The 17,234-nt window shown below is 36.5% G+C and overlaps 1 protein-coding gene across 1 annotated transcript in view; it reads right to left on the bottom strand.

The window, feature by feature from the left end:
- ADAMTSL3 (ADAMTS like 3) overlaps positions 1-17,234 on the bottom strand; it is a 158,399-nt gene that overhangs the window by 63,036 nt on the left and 78,129 nt on the right. Inside the window, 3 exon segments of the mRNA XM_010175808.2 lie at positions 2,073-2,309; positions 9,296-9,341; positions 11,827-11,954. Coding sequence (XP_010174110.1) covers positions 2,073-2,309; positions 9,296-9,341; positions 11,827-11,954 — 411 coding nt within the window.

The following is a 17,234-nucleotide window of genomic DNA, read 5'->3' as shown; positions in this document are numbered from 1 at the left end:
GAGGAAGTCCCCCACCTCCCACAGTCGCTTTCACAAGTAACTAACCTTTCCACTTTGCCCCCATAACAGTCCACAAAGAGAAAAAGATTATTCAAATGACCAGACTCATTTTTACCTCAATAAAATCATCCAACATGAAATTATCAAAAACAGACTTTAAAAAGGGTAAATTTTCCATTAGTGCAAAAATCCCTCAGCAACAGTCAGTGACTTAAAAGAAATGAAGTGAAAGCACTTGACAGCTTATGAGGTAAAGTTATAAATTAATTAAATTGTATAAGTCATAAGCATGGGACACATCCTAAACATAGTGGTGGTTTTTGGCTTGTTTGTTTGTTTTTTTTCCCTGAAGATGTTCTCTCACGCTGAAAAATATTTTTGTGGAATTAGAAGAAATAATGAAAAAAATGAAAAAAATGGAAGAGATGAAAAGCAATCAGTTCTCATTAACAGTGTAAAAGAACTCCAGTACCTTCTTCTGGAATGATTAATTTATTCCACTATTACCCGTTTTATTTTTAAAAATGGATTATTTTAATTTCCAAACATTTGATGTCAGGTATGCACATTACTACTGCAAAATATTAGCAAGAAACATTGAAGGCAGCCCTTTTAAATATATCTTTCAACTATTCTTCACAAAATTGGACCCACTCTAGATAAAGTGAATTTTATGCTATGTATTAAAGATGGTAGATGTTTGAGGTCACTAGGAAACCCCACAGAACTCTGAGCAAGAGTCTCAAGTCTCTGAAAAACTCAAAGCTCCATTATATTGAGCATGACACTTCTGTGCTTCAATGGATACAATCAGCAAAGTCTGCTGCAGACATACCACCTACAAAAGGTTTTGAACATCTCCAGGTTGAGAGCTTGTACTAAAAGAGGAAACATCACCAAGAATATTGCAAAATAAACGTATCGTTTGGTAAGTGCTTCCAGAGTTCGTAGAGGTATATCCTGTTTTAAATGTGCAGGGTAAGGAACACGTTGGATAGCACTGTGAAGTACTATTGACAAATGTGGGGTCTTGAAGAGGAAAACTGTAAGGAATTCTTCTTCTATTTCAGAGGCAGCAGATGCATTGTGTGTTGGCACGACTGGTATTGGAATTGCAGTATACATAGAAGTCACATAAAACCCACAGCAAGGTTCAGATCATATATTAATGTTGCTGTAATCCATGCACCAGTCATCTGCCAAATGCATCAAATTTTCCTCTATAATGGAGCTATTTTGTTCACTGGGCCATATCCTGCATTTTTGAGTCGCACATATTTTAGGCATTTAACAGAGCAACAACCACTTGCAGAGAAAAAAAACCTAATTGCAATAACATATCTATATAAAATTGTTCTGTGCATAAAGCTTAAGATTGCAATATTTCATTGTTTATGAGACATGGGCAAAGCTGGCAAGCCTCAAATATAACTCTCCATTTTTATACCATCTGTGTAAAGTCAATAGCATAACCCTAATAAATAAATAAATTATTATTAATAATAATTAATAATAATAATTAAAAATATATCCAGAAATGTAGATTTCCAGTAAAAAGATACTAACTATCAATTCATTCAGTCACAACATATACTCATTCACCCATACAACAAGACAGATATACACACTCAAACCTGCCATTCTGGGCTGGATTCCTTAAAACATCTGATTTTCTCCTTAAAGAAAAGCTTAGAGTTCATGAGATATAAGACTCAGAGAAAGAGTAAAATGAAATGGAAGGCTACGTAACTTCATCACTCCCTGACAGACATACTGACAGTTAGAAAGCTGTAACTAGTATAACTAATTTCATCAAGCTTTACATATATAAATAGAAGAGTGAGTGAATGTTATTGACCTTTTATTTATATAGAAAAATATCAGTGGCTAAGGCAGTCAGGAACTTCTGTGTGCAAGAGAAAGGCAAGTTATCTACAATCCATTTGGCAGTACTTGCAGATACATCTAAAGTAAACTGACACGTGAAGATGAAAAATAACCAAAAAGTGCTCACTTAATGTGCAAAGTATCCCATAACAAAGGTCACAATTAGATTTACACCATGAACATACCTGGCATATTCCACTGATGCACATATCCAAGGATTCAATATTGCAACGAGTGCCATCTAGTACTTTTGGGGCAAGCTCCACAATCAAGTTCTTTCCCAGAGCTTGACATTTCAGGGCACATGGTGCAGTAGGATCATTATACACAGGGATCCACTCATAAAAATGTCCCTGGTATTTGACATCATTGTAGGCTGAACACTGTTGTGCTCTGAAGTCACCAACATCTGAAGGGCAGTCCTAAAAACAAACCAAAGGATTTTTTTTTTTTTTAATTGCATTTGTAATAAAGTTATCTGATGAATTTCACAGAATCTATTCAGGAAGACTTGATTCAAGAACTGATCTGCTATTACAAAAATGCCCTATTGCAAAGTTTTACTGTATGTATTAAAGCAATTTATGTTGATTAATCCATTGCTTGCAGTGCAAGTAACAGAATATCACACATCTCTCAGTAATAACAACACAATTGATATGAGAGGATAATTAAAATTGCTACTTTTTATGACACTATGTAGTACATTTAAAGTCTGGTTCTGTAATAAGAATTAACTTCTAAAGGAAGCTATATATTTTAAGTGACTATAATGAGATGTCTGACATCTAATATTTCTCTTTTCAATAGTTTTTTCCACTTAAGGATTTCTGAGAGCTCTACACTTATTCATCAATTCATATGTCAGAGTAACAAAAGAGGTATTATTGCTACTTATGCATAAAGAAATATGTCAAATTCATTGTCCGGTATTGCCCAGATGGGGGACAAGAGCATTAGGTTGAGACACCAGAACTTTCAGTGTTTAGTCCTTTAGCCTAATTACAAAGCACTTTCACCTCATGGAAGCAGTAATGCTTACTTCGTTGAAATAAAACATACTTCAAACTGGTAACTATTGATTATACAGTTCCAGTTCTAATGAGATAGTTCCGTACCTCCTCCCATACAGAGTCACAGCATATGCAGCTGAAAGACCAAATACGAGAACTGTTTGAAATAAAATATTCTAAAATATTTTTTCTGCACAAAGCACTGCACCCAAACAATGATGTTAATATTAAACTATGGTGACAGGAATGGAGATGAATACTGATTTATTCAAAAATAACTTTGGTAAAGTACTGACAAAGGAGTTAGTGTGTCAAACAATTTCTCACTAAAGACTTCATTTGAAAGCATGTCCAGTGTCAAACAGTCCATACACCAGACTAAAAGGATATTCTTCCAAGAATTCCAACTGCACATATAAGCCAGATGTGAGGTTGATTTTAACAGTTTTGTTTTCATTGGATATAAGACTGAAAGATTGTGATGTGTCAGCTGAACTCATGGAACTTATTAGTAAGTATTAGTTAACAATACCAATCCTGAACACAGCTTCAACCTTATCAGTGAACTGAACCTTCCCTGAAAAAAGCTAACAAAATAGTAAGTGCATTACACAATACTGGAGATTAAAACATATACGAGAAAGGTTCAAATTCCAGTCCAATGCCCTCAACAACGTTATCCTGACACTACTTTGCTCATATGAATCTGGATGAATTGGCATTGTATTAGCTAATACTTTGTCAATGCCTTAGATTTTTTTTCGCCACAGGAAACAGTAATCTATAAATATCTCTAGTTCATTTGTAGTCTGCAGAAAACACCTTCTAAAATCAGTATTCTCTCTACTGATCAACACATGGGGTTTTTGCAACTAAGCACTCAGTAATTCACTGAGCAGTCCCAGCAACACTTTTCAACTCCATCCAGTGATATACCTTACAGTGAGAATAAATCAGAATGATGCCAATATATTTTGTATTATTTTTAATCTGGGATAACTCTAGTTTGAGTCATTTTTTTAACTATAAAATGATGGAATATGACAAGAAGAAATTACAGTTACTGTAATGCTTTGACAGTTTTACCTCTGCAAAATCCCACAAGTGAGAGCTTCTAAAAACATCAAGCAAATACTGTTAGAAACCACCCTTATTTACTGCAGTGTCACTCCCGAGAAATTCACCAAGTTTGCACTGGTGTCAATGAGAGCAGAATTTGGCTCTGACTTATCTGTCACCTCTCATTTTCCACAATAGCAAGTCTAAAAAGCAGAGAGGACTTCAGAGTTCATATGGATACCATATGCTTCCCTTCCACCGTTGCAAACAGAAGAGTAGCTAAGGATAAAAATAAGTGGAAGTTAGATTCAGGTAAAGTTAGAAGCAACATTTCGGAGCAGTGTTATTCAGCCATGCACAGCTACATTTTCATCACAAAGAATTAAAGAGCTATCTGTAAAATAGGCAGAGCAATGGCCTTAGGCTGAGTTTTGACAGGCTGTTGTTACAATTCACTATCACTCAGTATTGATGCAATGCCAAGACACAAACACCACAATGTCAGGATGTCAATCTGTGGTTACTGTATGTTTCTCATTGATTCAACACAATGCAGCTCCTTCCTTCCACTCACTTCCTGGCTGCTTGAGAGCAAGAGAATTCTCATCTCCCTATTGTGTTTTGGCATCTTCAAAGGACACAAAATGATTCAGGCAGCTTAATTCATATGCCAGTTCCACCTGCTTTATGTTTGAGATGTGTTCAAAAGCATGAGCATAAAAAGAGCATCACAGAGGGATATCAAAGAGCTGAAATTATTATCATTTGCATTATATCAGCATTTGGATGGCAACGAAGTTCAGAGCCCTGTTTTCCTGGGAACAATACATATTTGTATAAAGAAAGAATTTTATAATCTAAACAGAAACACCACTAAGCACTGAAAGGAATGTAATCGAGATAACAAAAGGACTTGTAAACTTCAGGTTAATTCCATTAGAGTGGGTCAGAAAAGTGAGAGGGAGTTTAAAAAACAGAAAGGAAAAGGGCAGGCGTGCAAGATGTGGGAGGGGTAGGTACGGGTGAAGCATGTTTGGGAGCAGCAAGGCTGCACTGTCAAACAATAACACATGGGCCCCAATCCTGATCCTGTTTGTGTGTCTTTTTGGTTTTAACCTGTTTCAGACATCAATTCCTTCTGTCATTCCCTCTTCCATCTCAATATTCCACATTTTTTCTTGTTTGTTAAATAATTTTGCTACTAATTTCAGGATTTCTCAGATTTCCTAATTTCAGCAATAGTTTTTGTCTTAGACTCAATCCTCTGAACAATAGCCAGGCTGTTCATAGGTTCATACACTACTTAAGGAGATGAAGACATATCTATGAGGTCTAGTACATGAAAACGTTGGCAAAATATTCGCATCCAGATCTTGTGGATTGAAGTGTATTTATGACATGACTTAAGAACATATTATTAGACAGACAGATCTGAAAAAGACGCTTCAGACATGACTACAAAGCAGGTTTGAAAGACATATATTCCCATTCTTTTTGTGATTAAAAACTACTGCATTCAAAGGCTGGCTTCTTATGAAATGTATCATTTTAGTTTTGGCAGTACGCATTCTTAGTCTCTGAAAACAAAGCTAACCTGGGAAATCTGTATCTTTGTCGGCAATGTTCATGTACAAAAGATGAAGGCTGCATCAGACCCTGCGACTCCTGCCAACAATTACTCCACTGAAAAAAGCACAGAAGGGAAGGCAAGAAAATTCCCAGTAAAAATGATGACACCAAAGGAAGTCTAGCCCTTTGTCTAGTTTTATTCTTTGAATCTCATTTTGTTGAAACTTAGCCAAAACTGATGAAGTCATTGTTTTGTTTTCTTTTTGAAACTAGCTTCAGGTTCTGTGTGTTTCCTACACAATTTTCAGGCCACTTCTTAGCAAAATCAAGATACCTGAGCTAGAAATTCTAGCCATGCAAGCCATATGGTGCATCAGCATTACAAATATAAAATAAATCAATTAACATATTAGAGAGAAACTATGCAATTCAAGATGAAATATTATAGGACTAAAGTAGACACAGTCCAGCAAAGATTTTCTGAATAGGATGAGTTGGTTAAAAAATAGATAATGGGACAATAACCTGATGAATATGTTGAAAAAGTGTGAGCATTTTCTGCATGTAATAAAATCTTATAATAGAAATAAACATGGGCATATCTGTTACAAAATAGTTTTTCTTCTTACTGTAGAAAAGTCATTCTGCAAAATGTTTAAGTGACTTTTTGGCACATAAGAATGTGAAATTTATGGGGAAATGGCCCAAATAACTTGTTCTCTGAATAAGACCCTAAAGGATTATCTTAAACACTTCCATATAGTGCACATCATAGCATCAGAATGTAACAGTATATACAAAGATGAAAATAGAAAAAAAGGAAGGTTAAGAAAGACTGAAAATCACATTGAACAGCATATAATGAATTGTTTATACAGTTTATTTCTCCAAAGTTTCTATAAGAAAAGCTGAAAGTATACACGCAGTTTTAGGAAATCATGTACCTGGCACATCAGTTAGGATAGAGAGATAAGCAGGCTAAGCATGTGCCCTAATCTCAGCAATTATTTTGTTGCTAAGTCCTTGAATTAATTTTTTTATTGAAATATCACTAATATTATTCTGGAACTATGCTTGAGTTCAATGAACTTACTACTATTCTATTACAAATCCAGATGAAACCAATTTTCTGGTAAAATGATTCTTGTTCTTTTCATTAGAATGACACACATATTAAGTTGTGCTTCATTTGTACTCCCCAATATAGATGTTAGTGGTATAATGTATCATGTAGCAAAATTACATTTGCAGGCAACTTTACACAATGTATATATACTGAATGTCTCATGTGGTTAACAATAATACCCACTAATATGGAAAGAAGCTAGTTTAAACTCTTAATTTTCAAACTAAAATTTTACTCCTAAAGTGAGAAGCGTTTAATAGAAATAATGCTTTGGGGAAAATTATATCATTTGAAACAAAACTGACCTAGCAGTCCAAGGTTTACATTAGGTGCAAGCTCCCATTTCAAGGTTAAGTCAGGTCTAATACTGGGCTTGAATTCATTGACACCAAATTCAAAAATCAACTGTATTAACAGTGGAAACCTCATGAAATATATTTTTCTCAGTTCTCCATTCTCTGATCCATAACCTAGGAAAAACCATTCCTGAGAGATCCTGGCTCTATCTGAACTGAAATGAAAACCTGATCCCTTTCAGACATGCCCCAAAAGCAGAACTGTAAAGGCAGCTTCCTGTCTGGAAATTAACATTTGAATCATCATAAATTCAAACAGACTCACATACAAGACGCTTGCCACTTATCGCTTTAAAATAAGTCCTAAAGTTAAAAAACAGGCCCCACTGACTTCAGAAAAACTCCCTGGGAGTTCAGAAAGGATACGGTAATTATCTTAATTTTCTCTATGCCGAAGCATAAAGTGCCTTTCATTTCCATCACATTTTTACTGCATAATCCTTAAAATAAACAGTGCCCACAACTGCTCTTACTTATCCTAAAAGCATGTAGAACTCTGCGTAGAGCAGAAAATATGCCCAAATTTATCTCCTCTTTCTCCCTTTTCTGTAGACCGGGTAGCCTTCTAGTCCTTTTGCTGGAGGAAGAAAGTATACTACGCTGACTTGTTTGAACTGGTGCACAGAAAGCAGTAGCTTTTACTCTAGCATAGGAAGCTGTAGTGCACGGGATCAAGCAGAGGTATATTACTGTATACAATGCAGTATAAAGGATAAGAAATGTAGCAAATAGATTTTGCAGTGGCAGTTTGTTAATGGCTTACATACTGGCTGGCTGCAATTTAGCTTACCACACAGCTTTAAAAGATTATTGTGTGTTTTTGCACATGGCATTTTTGTTTACGAGCTAAGGACACTGCATATAAAACTACTAGGCCTTTTCTTCTGAAAGGGCAAGTGACAGCATTTGTCTCCAGAATCTGATTTTTGCATGCACTGGGCCTGATTCATTAATCACTTCCACTAGTTTCTGCCAGCAGTGGAAAATCCATCCAATGCTGAGGAGTGGAGTGTTAGAGCGATTCAAGGTGCTAGCAAGCCTTGTTCTTGAGGAGGGCAGAAGCCAACTGGCACACAAGAAACTGTAGGTGTGGTAAACTGAAGAGTAGGAATGGCCAGTTCTCCCAGGAGATGTACCGATACAACATATTTACTGGGCAACTTCAGTGTCAGGCCTCCTAAGGAGAACATGTCATACTTCCCAGCTGCCTGCTGCTGGCAGAAAGTACAGGGCTGGCGATGACATGAGTATCACCTGCTCTTGCCTGGGTATAATTCAACCCAAGGGAACCACAGGCCTCACCTTTTAAGGGTTATTTGTGTGAAAATCGCTGCCTTTCTCCCAGAGCCAGAAGCAGATTAATCAAATGCACCACAAAAAAATTACTTAACTACCTTCTCTCTTTTCTGGAATGGGATTATATGAATGTCCCATTGTACTTTAAGGTAATCTGTGCAAGGGGATGGCTGAGGACCATAAACCATCCTAAACTACTGCATTTGTACACATTGTTGATCAGTAGTATTGCAAAGTCCTGCATGAGCTGCACATCTTGAAAAAACTAGAACATCTGGGGTGAAAGGCAGCAGCTGTTTAGACAGCACAAAGCATCAGTACAAATCAGTTGAGCACAAGTCATGAAGTATGCTGTATGTGATTGGTTTTCAGAAAAGGTGTCTGTAAAAATAAAATGTAATTGCATCACACTAACAGCAACTGCACAGTTAAAACTCCAAACTTTACATCCAGTCACAGAAATTGTCTATGCCAGCATACCTAAATATCCAGGCTTTTGCATACAGACATATAAAGATCTGGGCTTAGGCAAACAGAGGGAATATAAGGAGTAATTACCTAGTTTAAGATTTGAAAGGGGCACAGGGGGTTAACCGCTTTGCTCATGCAAAGAGTGCCACCATATCATTAAAGATCACAAGTGATCAGGAGCTCAGTTTAATGCTTCATCTGAAAGACAGCACCCCCAGGAAAAGCACTTGCTAGTTTAAGATGAGAACTGATTTGTTAATCCTCCAAAATGTGTAACTCTGCTAATAAATGATATAAAACACTCTGAATCACAATTGGCACTATAATTTCAAAAGAAAATGACCATTTGGGAAGCCTAAATTTTAGACCTCGTGGTGTCATGCAGACTAAAATCTTTAAAAATGGTAATAATGATGGAAAGAAAATTATGCACCATAAGGTTTTAGACAAGAAGCAGAATTTCTTAAACTTCAACACATTGTTTGAATAAGTGAAATAGGATTAAAGGCCAGACTCACATTACTACTGCAGGTTTTGTATCGAATATTCCGACCTTCACAGTTCCTGAAAAACAGAGTAAAAATGGTTATACTGCATAACAGCAAAACACAACCCTGCCTGTTTTACAGCTAGTTATTCTCTTGAAAATTAGACTTTTATTGCTACTGCCCTACCATAATTTGGACTCAAGATAGAAGGTTTAAATACAAAGGGGATCTGGGGACTCAACAGGTTACACCGCTGTCTCTCTTCAGCAGAGATTGTGCAGTTTTCCCTGTAAGTCCAATTTACTGCAAACCTTATGAAAAACACATTTATTTTGTGAAAAAGATTTCACAAGGCATCCCTAAGCCTGATCTATGCTGACTTCAGCAAAGCTACTTCTAATCCATGAGATGTAACCCAGAGGAAAAGAGGATCAGAATACCTAAGCAATCCTTTAATCAAGTATAGGGCTCTAATGAGCATTAATTTTCCTTTATCCTATTTTGTTTAGGAAAGAAAAAACAGCCTCAAACCTTTCCTTTCTCCCAAAAAACAATGCAATATTTTTGAAGAACAGCATGTAGTTTTACTGACCCAAAGCCACATGCGAGAATTCCTAATTTTAAATGAAATCTACTTCTCATGGAGTGCATGCATTTCTAAGGTGCCCAGTTGTGGTGGTTTGGGTGGATTCACCCTTTTGCTTGCACCTTGCACCCAAACACAGCCTGCTCGCTCACCCTCCCCCTCCCTCGGCCAGGGGAAAACCAGGACACCAGTACATGTGAAGCCTGAAATTCAGGCAACTCAGATCCTCAAAGTTTGTTCTTAGTTGCTTGAAATAACAGGCATATAATAAAGTTGTGATTATTTATTGTGGTCTAATATGAGGATGCGTGGGTTCCACACTTTTTTTAGGGACACAGTTTGCCAAACTTCTCAATAACTGACTGGCACTTTTGCACAGGGTAAGATATTCTTCTTCTTAAGAATGGCAAAATCAAGTCCTTGAAAGAACTGAAAACATATTTCAAATGGCTTGACAGGAAATTATGGGAATAATTAGGACAAAAAAGTGTTTTGGAATAATCTCTTCATAAAAAAACTTGCCTCATATTAAAGAATGCTTGAGTGTATAGTGTACAGCTCAGACTAATTTTTCCACTTTCTGCATGAAAATTGATTGCAAATATTAGAAATTCTTTAATATGTGTGAGAGATTGAAAAATATAATTTGAAAAGGAAAAAGCAATGGATGCCTGAAGCAAGAGTTCAAGCACTTCAGATGAAGGTACAAATCTCCAAAACCAAGATATTACATATCTCAAATTTCCAATCTTTTGCAAGAATTATTGCATCACAACATGCAAGTTAAAAATGTTTATGGTACACACAAAAGTGAAAATTTTGTTTCACAATTGCACTTTTCCTGGATGTTACAACAACAATAAACACAGAAAAAAAAAACTTTTGAACTACACATTTGTCAAGGTATAGAAAACACATGTTTTTCACAGGGAAACACATTAAAAACATTAATAAAACCGCAGTGGATTTTATATTACTACAATTTATTGAGCTCGTTTCACAGTGCCTATAACACACTGGTAGAATATCACGGTTTCTTGCTGGAAATATTACTTTTCTCAAAGATCTTTGTTCATTTTGCACAAAAAGAAACAGTCTTGTAATCAATCATATTTAGCTGTGTATTTCATACAGTTTGCACTTAAGTGGCATATCACGCTACAAGCCTTCTTTAAGAAGAATTTACTTCCTCAGCAATATTGCATTTAACTAAAAAATTCTCAACAAAATAGAAATTTAAACATAATCAGCAGTTTTTAAAACGTTTAAGAATAATTCAAGTAAAGCAAGCAATTATGTACGCCAGCACAGATGCTTCTAAGCTGGTTGGGATCTCTTCTCGCCTGACTACAAGCCTGTTGCATTACTCATACTTTTAGGATTGTAGCAACAAGTCCTATATTAGTCCAGCTTTACTACTGAGGTAAATTTTTTTCACCACATACGCTGTTCTCCTCAAGCTACACTGAGGCTTATCCATGAAAACATATGGCCACCAGGACCACTGCATAGAAAGAACTGGCAGAGGAAAAGTTTCCTAACAGAAAGCAACATTTTATATATCTATATGTGAAGCAAGTCACTTGGTTTTTTGCCACAGGGAAGACATGGAGGAGTCTGCACTTGAACATTATTTCAAGTAACATTCAAATGCAGGCTAATTTGTATGCAGGTAATATAGCATTTACCTTCTGTTATGGTGGCAGATACTTCTCTCAATATTTGGCTGTACTAAATAAATCACTCTTGTTATTCCACAAACATATTTAATAACACACTACAGTTCTATCAGAGTTGAAGATATTTATCTAATATAGTAGGAAAATATATTCAAAGCAGGATTTCATAACACGATCTGTACACAGCACTTGGTTCCACAAACAGAAGGAACAATGCTTCTCTATAGACACCAACAGAGGACAGAGAAACATGGCAGAGCTGTAGAAGAATAAATATACGTAAGCTTGTCACTTACCTGCCATTTAAACACCTCCTCAGCGAGTAAGAGGCTCCCCCACCACAGGTCCTTGAGCAATCACTCCAGGCCCCCCAGGCATCCCAGGAGCCTTCCCTATCTTCATCAGAGCGGGTAATTCTGGAGGTCTGAAAAAAATGGAGGATGGAGAGGAGAAAAAAACACATGGATTGATTTGGTACATGTTTCACTGCTTGTCATTAACATCAAATTCAAGGTTTCCCCAAGCATTTCTTTGACTTCAGTACAATTGTTCAGCAGCTGTTCCATTTACATCCTACTTTCGTTCCTTTGTCCCTGCAACCTTTAAAGTTTCTATCTTGAAAAAACATGCGCAGATTTTTGTAACAAAATGTCAAACATTCCCTGAGAGTTATCAGACATATGATAGACATGTTATTGTAAAGAAATGAAGATTTTTAGATCCCTAAATTACACCCAGACTGAGATGAAAACACCAATTTCTCTAATCCCCATGGTGACAGAGTTTGCACATAAACTACTGCAAACTTCATCATGCAATGGCTATTAACATTACTATGAATGAAAGTCATATTGTGGATAAAAATGAAGCAATGAGTCATTTATCTCAGGTGACAGAACATTGACTGATATTTACTCTGCCCCAATACAATCACAAATGAGAGAACACGAACAGTTCACCCAAGCTTTACTGAAACAACTATTTATACAGTCAATTTTTTATTCTCATTGACTTCAGTGGGCATCCAAGCAGAGCTCAGTAAACAAAGGCACTACATTCACACGACTATTTTACTATTGACACCACAGGAAGGCACAGTTTAATCAGATTGCATTTCATAATCTCTACTCCCCCTCCCAAAAAAACAAGTGCACAGAAGCACCAACCAAAGGGCTATCTGTCATCAAACATAAGGCAGAGATAAAAACATTACTAAATAAACTGCATCCAAGTAAAAATTTGTGTCTTCATAAGTGCCAAAAAAAAAAAAAAGTTTAAAATGCTGAAAAGATTTCAATTAGTGACTAGATCCAGAGAAGGGCAAGAAATTAGTATCTATCTTAATACTAAACCAGCTGAACACACTTTAGTAATCCATATTTGCCCTAAGAAATAACTTAAGTAAGCTCATGAGAACAAGATTCAGTCCTATTTTCTTCCGAAATGCCTCACAGAAGTGATTTAAAAGTAAGGGATGTGTAATTCAAATCTTATCGTATAAGGGGAAAAAAAAAACATAACTCCCCTTAAATTCAACAGTACAGACAAAGTCAGCTCATCTTCAGCCAGGAAGAAATTTGACTGAGATAAAAGCCTACCAAGCTTGAAGTGAAAACGGCAAATAAAAACAAAGTTGTTTTCAAAACAGCACCATACAAGGAATATGACTCAATACCATGCCGTATAGGCAAAGGGATTTTACCCTAGATATTATAGTTTAAAAAAGAAAACAAAAATAAACCCACATGCCACAGAACTTGAGAAAATTGGTCTGTTTCTGTGAACAGGCTGTTACACTTAAGATGCATTCACACCACGGGTTTAAGCAGAACTACTGAACAAGCATTGTTTTAGAAACCCAAATGGCAAATAGCTAAACTTAGCTATATTTAAGCAGAACTAAGGACTTCTCAAACACATTTTAAAGGCACTAATAAGAATAGGCAGATCTAGTATGACAGCACTACTCATCATAGTTAAGCAGCTAACAAATGTCAGCAATTTCCAGGCTTTTCCATCCTTTCCTCAATAAATCTGAGCTCGTCAAAAACATCTTGTTAATTAGAGGATAAGCTATCTCCATTTGGACAGTAAACTGCAGAAGTTGGTCTAAAGACATCAGGGGCTCCTTAACTTTCTTGTTCCCCTAAGTTTACAAATGCTTACTGTAAAGTATTAAAAGTGTACTTAGTCCAATTTACTGTTCCAGAAACGATAGAGCCCAGCTCTGCCAAGATCCCTGAGGAATTTTCATGCTGGCATCGGGTTTACTTTACATCAGAAGCCAACTCTGAAACGTCTGACACGGAAAATGGAACCGCCTTCAATCTTGAGCAAAAAGAGCTCAGCACTTCCCAACAAATCACTCAGCACATCAAAATAAGTTAAGATGAACAAAAGTCACTTCTTTCAAATTTATGAATGCAAAATTAAAGTTTGTCCTCTGTAATCCCAAGGCAAATGATTGGTTTTTAATATGTTAAGAAATGATTAAACTTATGATTTTAAAAAAGCAATACATGCCACTCTCTCTTTTAGAATAGCTAGTTTCTTTTGACAAAGCAGTGACAAGACCTAAAATAATCCTAACTTCATCATTGTATTAAAACCAGCCACATGATATTAACAGACAGAATGTCATCTAAAGCCCTAAACAATGTCCAGTTGTTCACTTACCAAACTGCTTTGATAAAAGCCATTGTGCTGAACTGTATCTAATTAAAAAGCTGTAAATACTAGGATGATCAAAGCAGAAGTTAATGCCAACAAAGCCTTCTTCAGAATCATAGACTAATTCAGTGCCCACAGTGCTGATTTAAACTCCAGCTTGTTCAAACTATTTGTTAAGAGTTAAAAGCAGCTTGCATTGGCTTAGTAATTTACTAGCAAAATAATATTGATTTACTAGCTGTCTGGTTTCATAAACTCTACATATTACATTTGTCTACACTATGGCACCAAATTGAAGTAAAATAAAGAAAAGACCATCAACATCATGATTTAAACCAACAAAACCTTGGAAGCTCATTTAAGAATTAAATCAAGAGCTAATTGCAATTGGGCACAAAAGGGTATTATTGTACCTCAGGATTGAATTCATGGTTTGCTTCTTAACTTCAATTTTTCATGTTTTTATTATCTTCAGTCATAATTCTAACATGCTCCAGCAGCAAAGCTTTGCTGAACCAGATTAGAATGGATTTTTTTTTTAGTGGCTTAATTTTGCAAAGATAAAAGTGCAACACATACATTAAGCATATTCATTGTGAAAGTATGTATGTACCTACACATACATAAATGTGCGCATGTACGTGTGCCTCCATGATGTAACATGATCAAGTAAAGCCACAAGTGCTGTAGTGAATCCAGATAAAATAACTTAAAATAGCTATAAACACAACCTAGATGATTTGGTACTCTTTACATAGAACTAGATGGCAAAAAGCATCACACTTCCACGGGATCCAGCAATGCTAGCGGGAGCTGTATCCATTCCAAAAGCGTTACATGTGAACGTGCAAGCATTGCATTGAAAGCAATATTTAAGAATCTATACAACATTTAAATTCTCTGCAGAACTTAATCCAGTTGATATGATAAAGGTAGTTTGAAATACTTAATCCCAATCTAGAATTCATTTTGAAAGTAAAAAAATAATAAGTAATGACACTGCACATGGACCTGGGCAAGGATCACTTGAATCAGAGGACGGGGGAAAATAAACTACAAGTTTTGAAGCACTTGGTGACATAGGCAGAGTCTCAAAGACTGAAATGACAGTATGCCAAGGTTTCCTCAAGGTCTGAGGCCCATTAATGTGCAATGTGAGTCTCTGCTGACAACCCTTAACTGGCAGAGGCAGCCTTGTACATGGAGAATTTTACTGAAAGCGTGGCACTGGTAGATTTGGACACAGCATAAAGTGTTAGTGCAAATTTCCTTTCTATCCAGGGCTTTTTTAGTTTTTATTTGCTTCTGCCACATATGGGCACATACTGTAACACCATGTTCTGCAAATTATTTGTGTGTGTGTGTGTTTTCAGACCATACTTGCCTTGCAATATACTACTCAAAGTAACTGAGTATAGCAAAAGTGGGCATTGAGGTAAAATAAATGAAATCCAGATGTTACCAGGGCTGATCATTAATCTAAAACAAGGGGATTTTTACTGTCACTTGTAACACCCAGTAAATAACAACAGCTACATTGACACACATTACAAACACTGCTGTTATATGGAGAAAAATTATTTGGCCAAACTTTTGTTTGGCTGTTATGAAGGATGACATAATTGTCTTGAATTTGGTCATGCAGACTTCAAAGGAGATGTGGTGCCAGAGAATGAAGGTCAGTTTATGCAGTTTTATTATTATTCAGACATCCATTACATAAGGCTTGGATATGTAAATGTTTAGCATTCAGCATAAGAAAGATTCAGCTTCTCAGCAGAAATGCTCTGATACCTTAAATGTGTGTTTTCCAGAGTTTTTAACATACATTTTTGCTTTAAATACAAACACAAGCCAAGTACACAGCATTTGACACATGAGAATTATTGTAACAGAATATGTAATGAAAGAAACCTGGAGACCCAACACTCAGATTCATCTGCAAGAGTCCTCCCAAGTGACAGTCCCTCTGCCACGTACATATCACAATACAAACCACCCCAAATTCTGCCCTGTGACGTGCCCCTGAGCACTTCCCCAGAGCAGGGTGCCCAGCTCTGTCAGGTTTTAGAAGAGATTCATTGCAGCCTCTGGGCAGCATCTACCAATGCAGATCATGCCCAAGGCTGGACACATACATAAAATGCTCTCCTCAAGCAGATTAGAGTGATGTGGCTCACAAAATAAGACTTTGTCATAACAAGTATGGACCTGGTTACACAGGAATACTTACCAATGTATCTGCTACTCTCCAGACGTCACTGCAGCTCTCTGGTTAAGTGCTCTTTGTTTTATCTCATGGCTTCTTATCGAAGTGGTTTGTATCAATTTGAAAAGGTATGCCAAACTCCAAAAGAGAATCTCCATAAGGAGTTACATTGGCACAGCTATATCATATTGCTATTTAATAACACATTGCATGTAGCTAAATTTCGCTGTACAAAATTTAGATTCTTCAGACTAAATTCATCCAAGTGAAAGAACTTATTGAAGTGTATAACCACTACTTCAGTCCCACTGAAGGCCTAAATTAAGCAATACCCAAAGCTCAGTACCGGCCCTTCTCCCAGGAGTGAATTTCATCCTTGATGTTATTTTGAACAGAGATGAAGCATTTCCTTTTTATTGCTTCTTCCCACTGTCACAACTCATAAATACTATTAACACTATCTTGACTTTCAGAGTCTTCCAAAGCACAAGGTTATGTTGTTGTTCACTCATCTTCATGTGCAGCACTGCACTAGGCCATTTTTTTTTCTTCATACCTATAACGGCTCCAAACAGAGGTAGTCCAAGGGATTATGGCACTGAAGGGTAAATATCCTGCCTGAATAGCACTGTGATGCTTTTCCCAGATTATTCTTTCCAGACACTACACTTGGTGGAAAAGGTATCAAATTGCACTGTTGACTATAACCGTGAGCAGAGAGTATAACTGAAAGAACAAGTATTTACCTGCAGATAATCACGGGATATACTGTTCAGCCTCAGAACTGTACCCTTCGCTTTTAACTCTGGCTGTTACACCTATGGC

This window comes from Antrostomus carolinensis, unplaced genomic scaffold, assembly GCF_000700745.2.
Source record: "Antrostomus carolinensis isolate BGI_N321 unplaced genomic scaffold, ASM70074v2 scaffold13949, whole genome shotgun sequence".
Classification (NCBI taxonomy): domain Eukaryota; kingdom Metazoa; phylum Chordata; class Aves; order Caprimulgiformes; family Caprimulgidae; genus Antrostomus; species Antrostomus carolinensis.
Note: the sequence above shows the minus strand (reverse complement) of the source record. Positions and strands in the feature narration are given on the sequence as shown.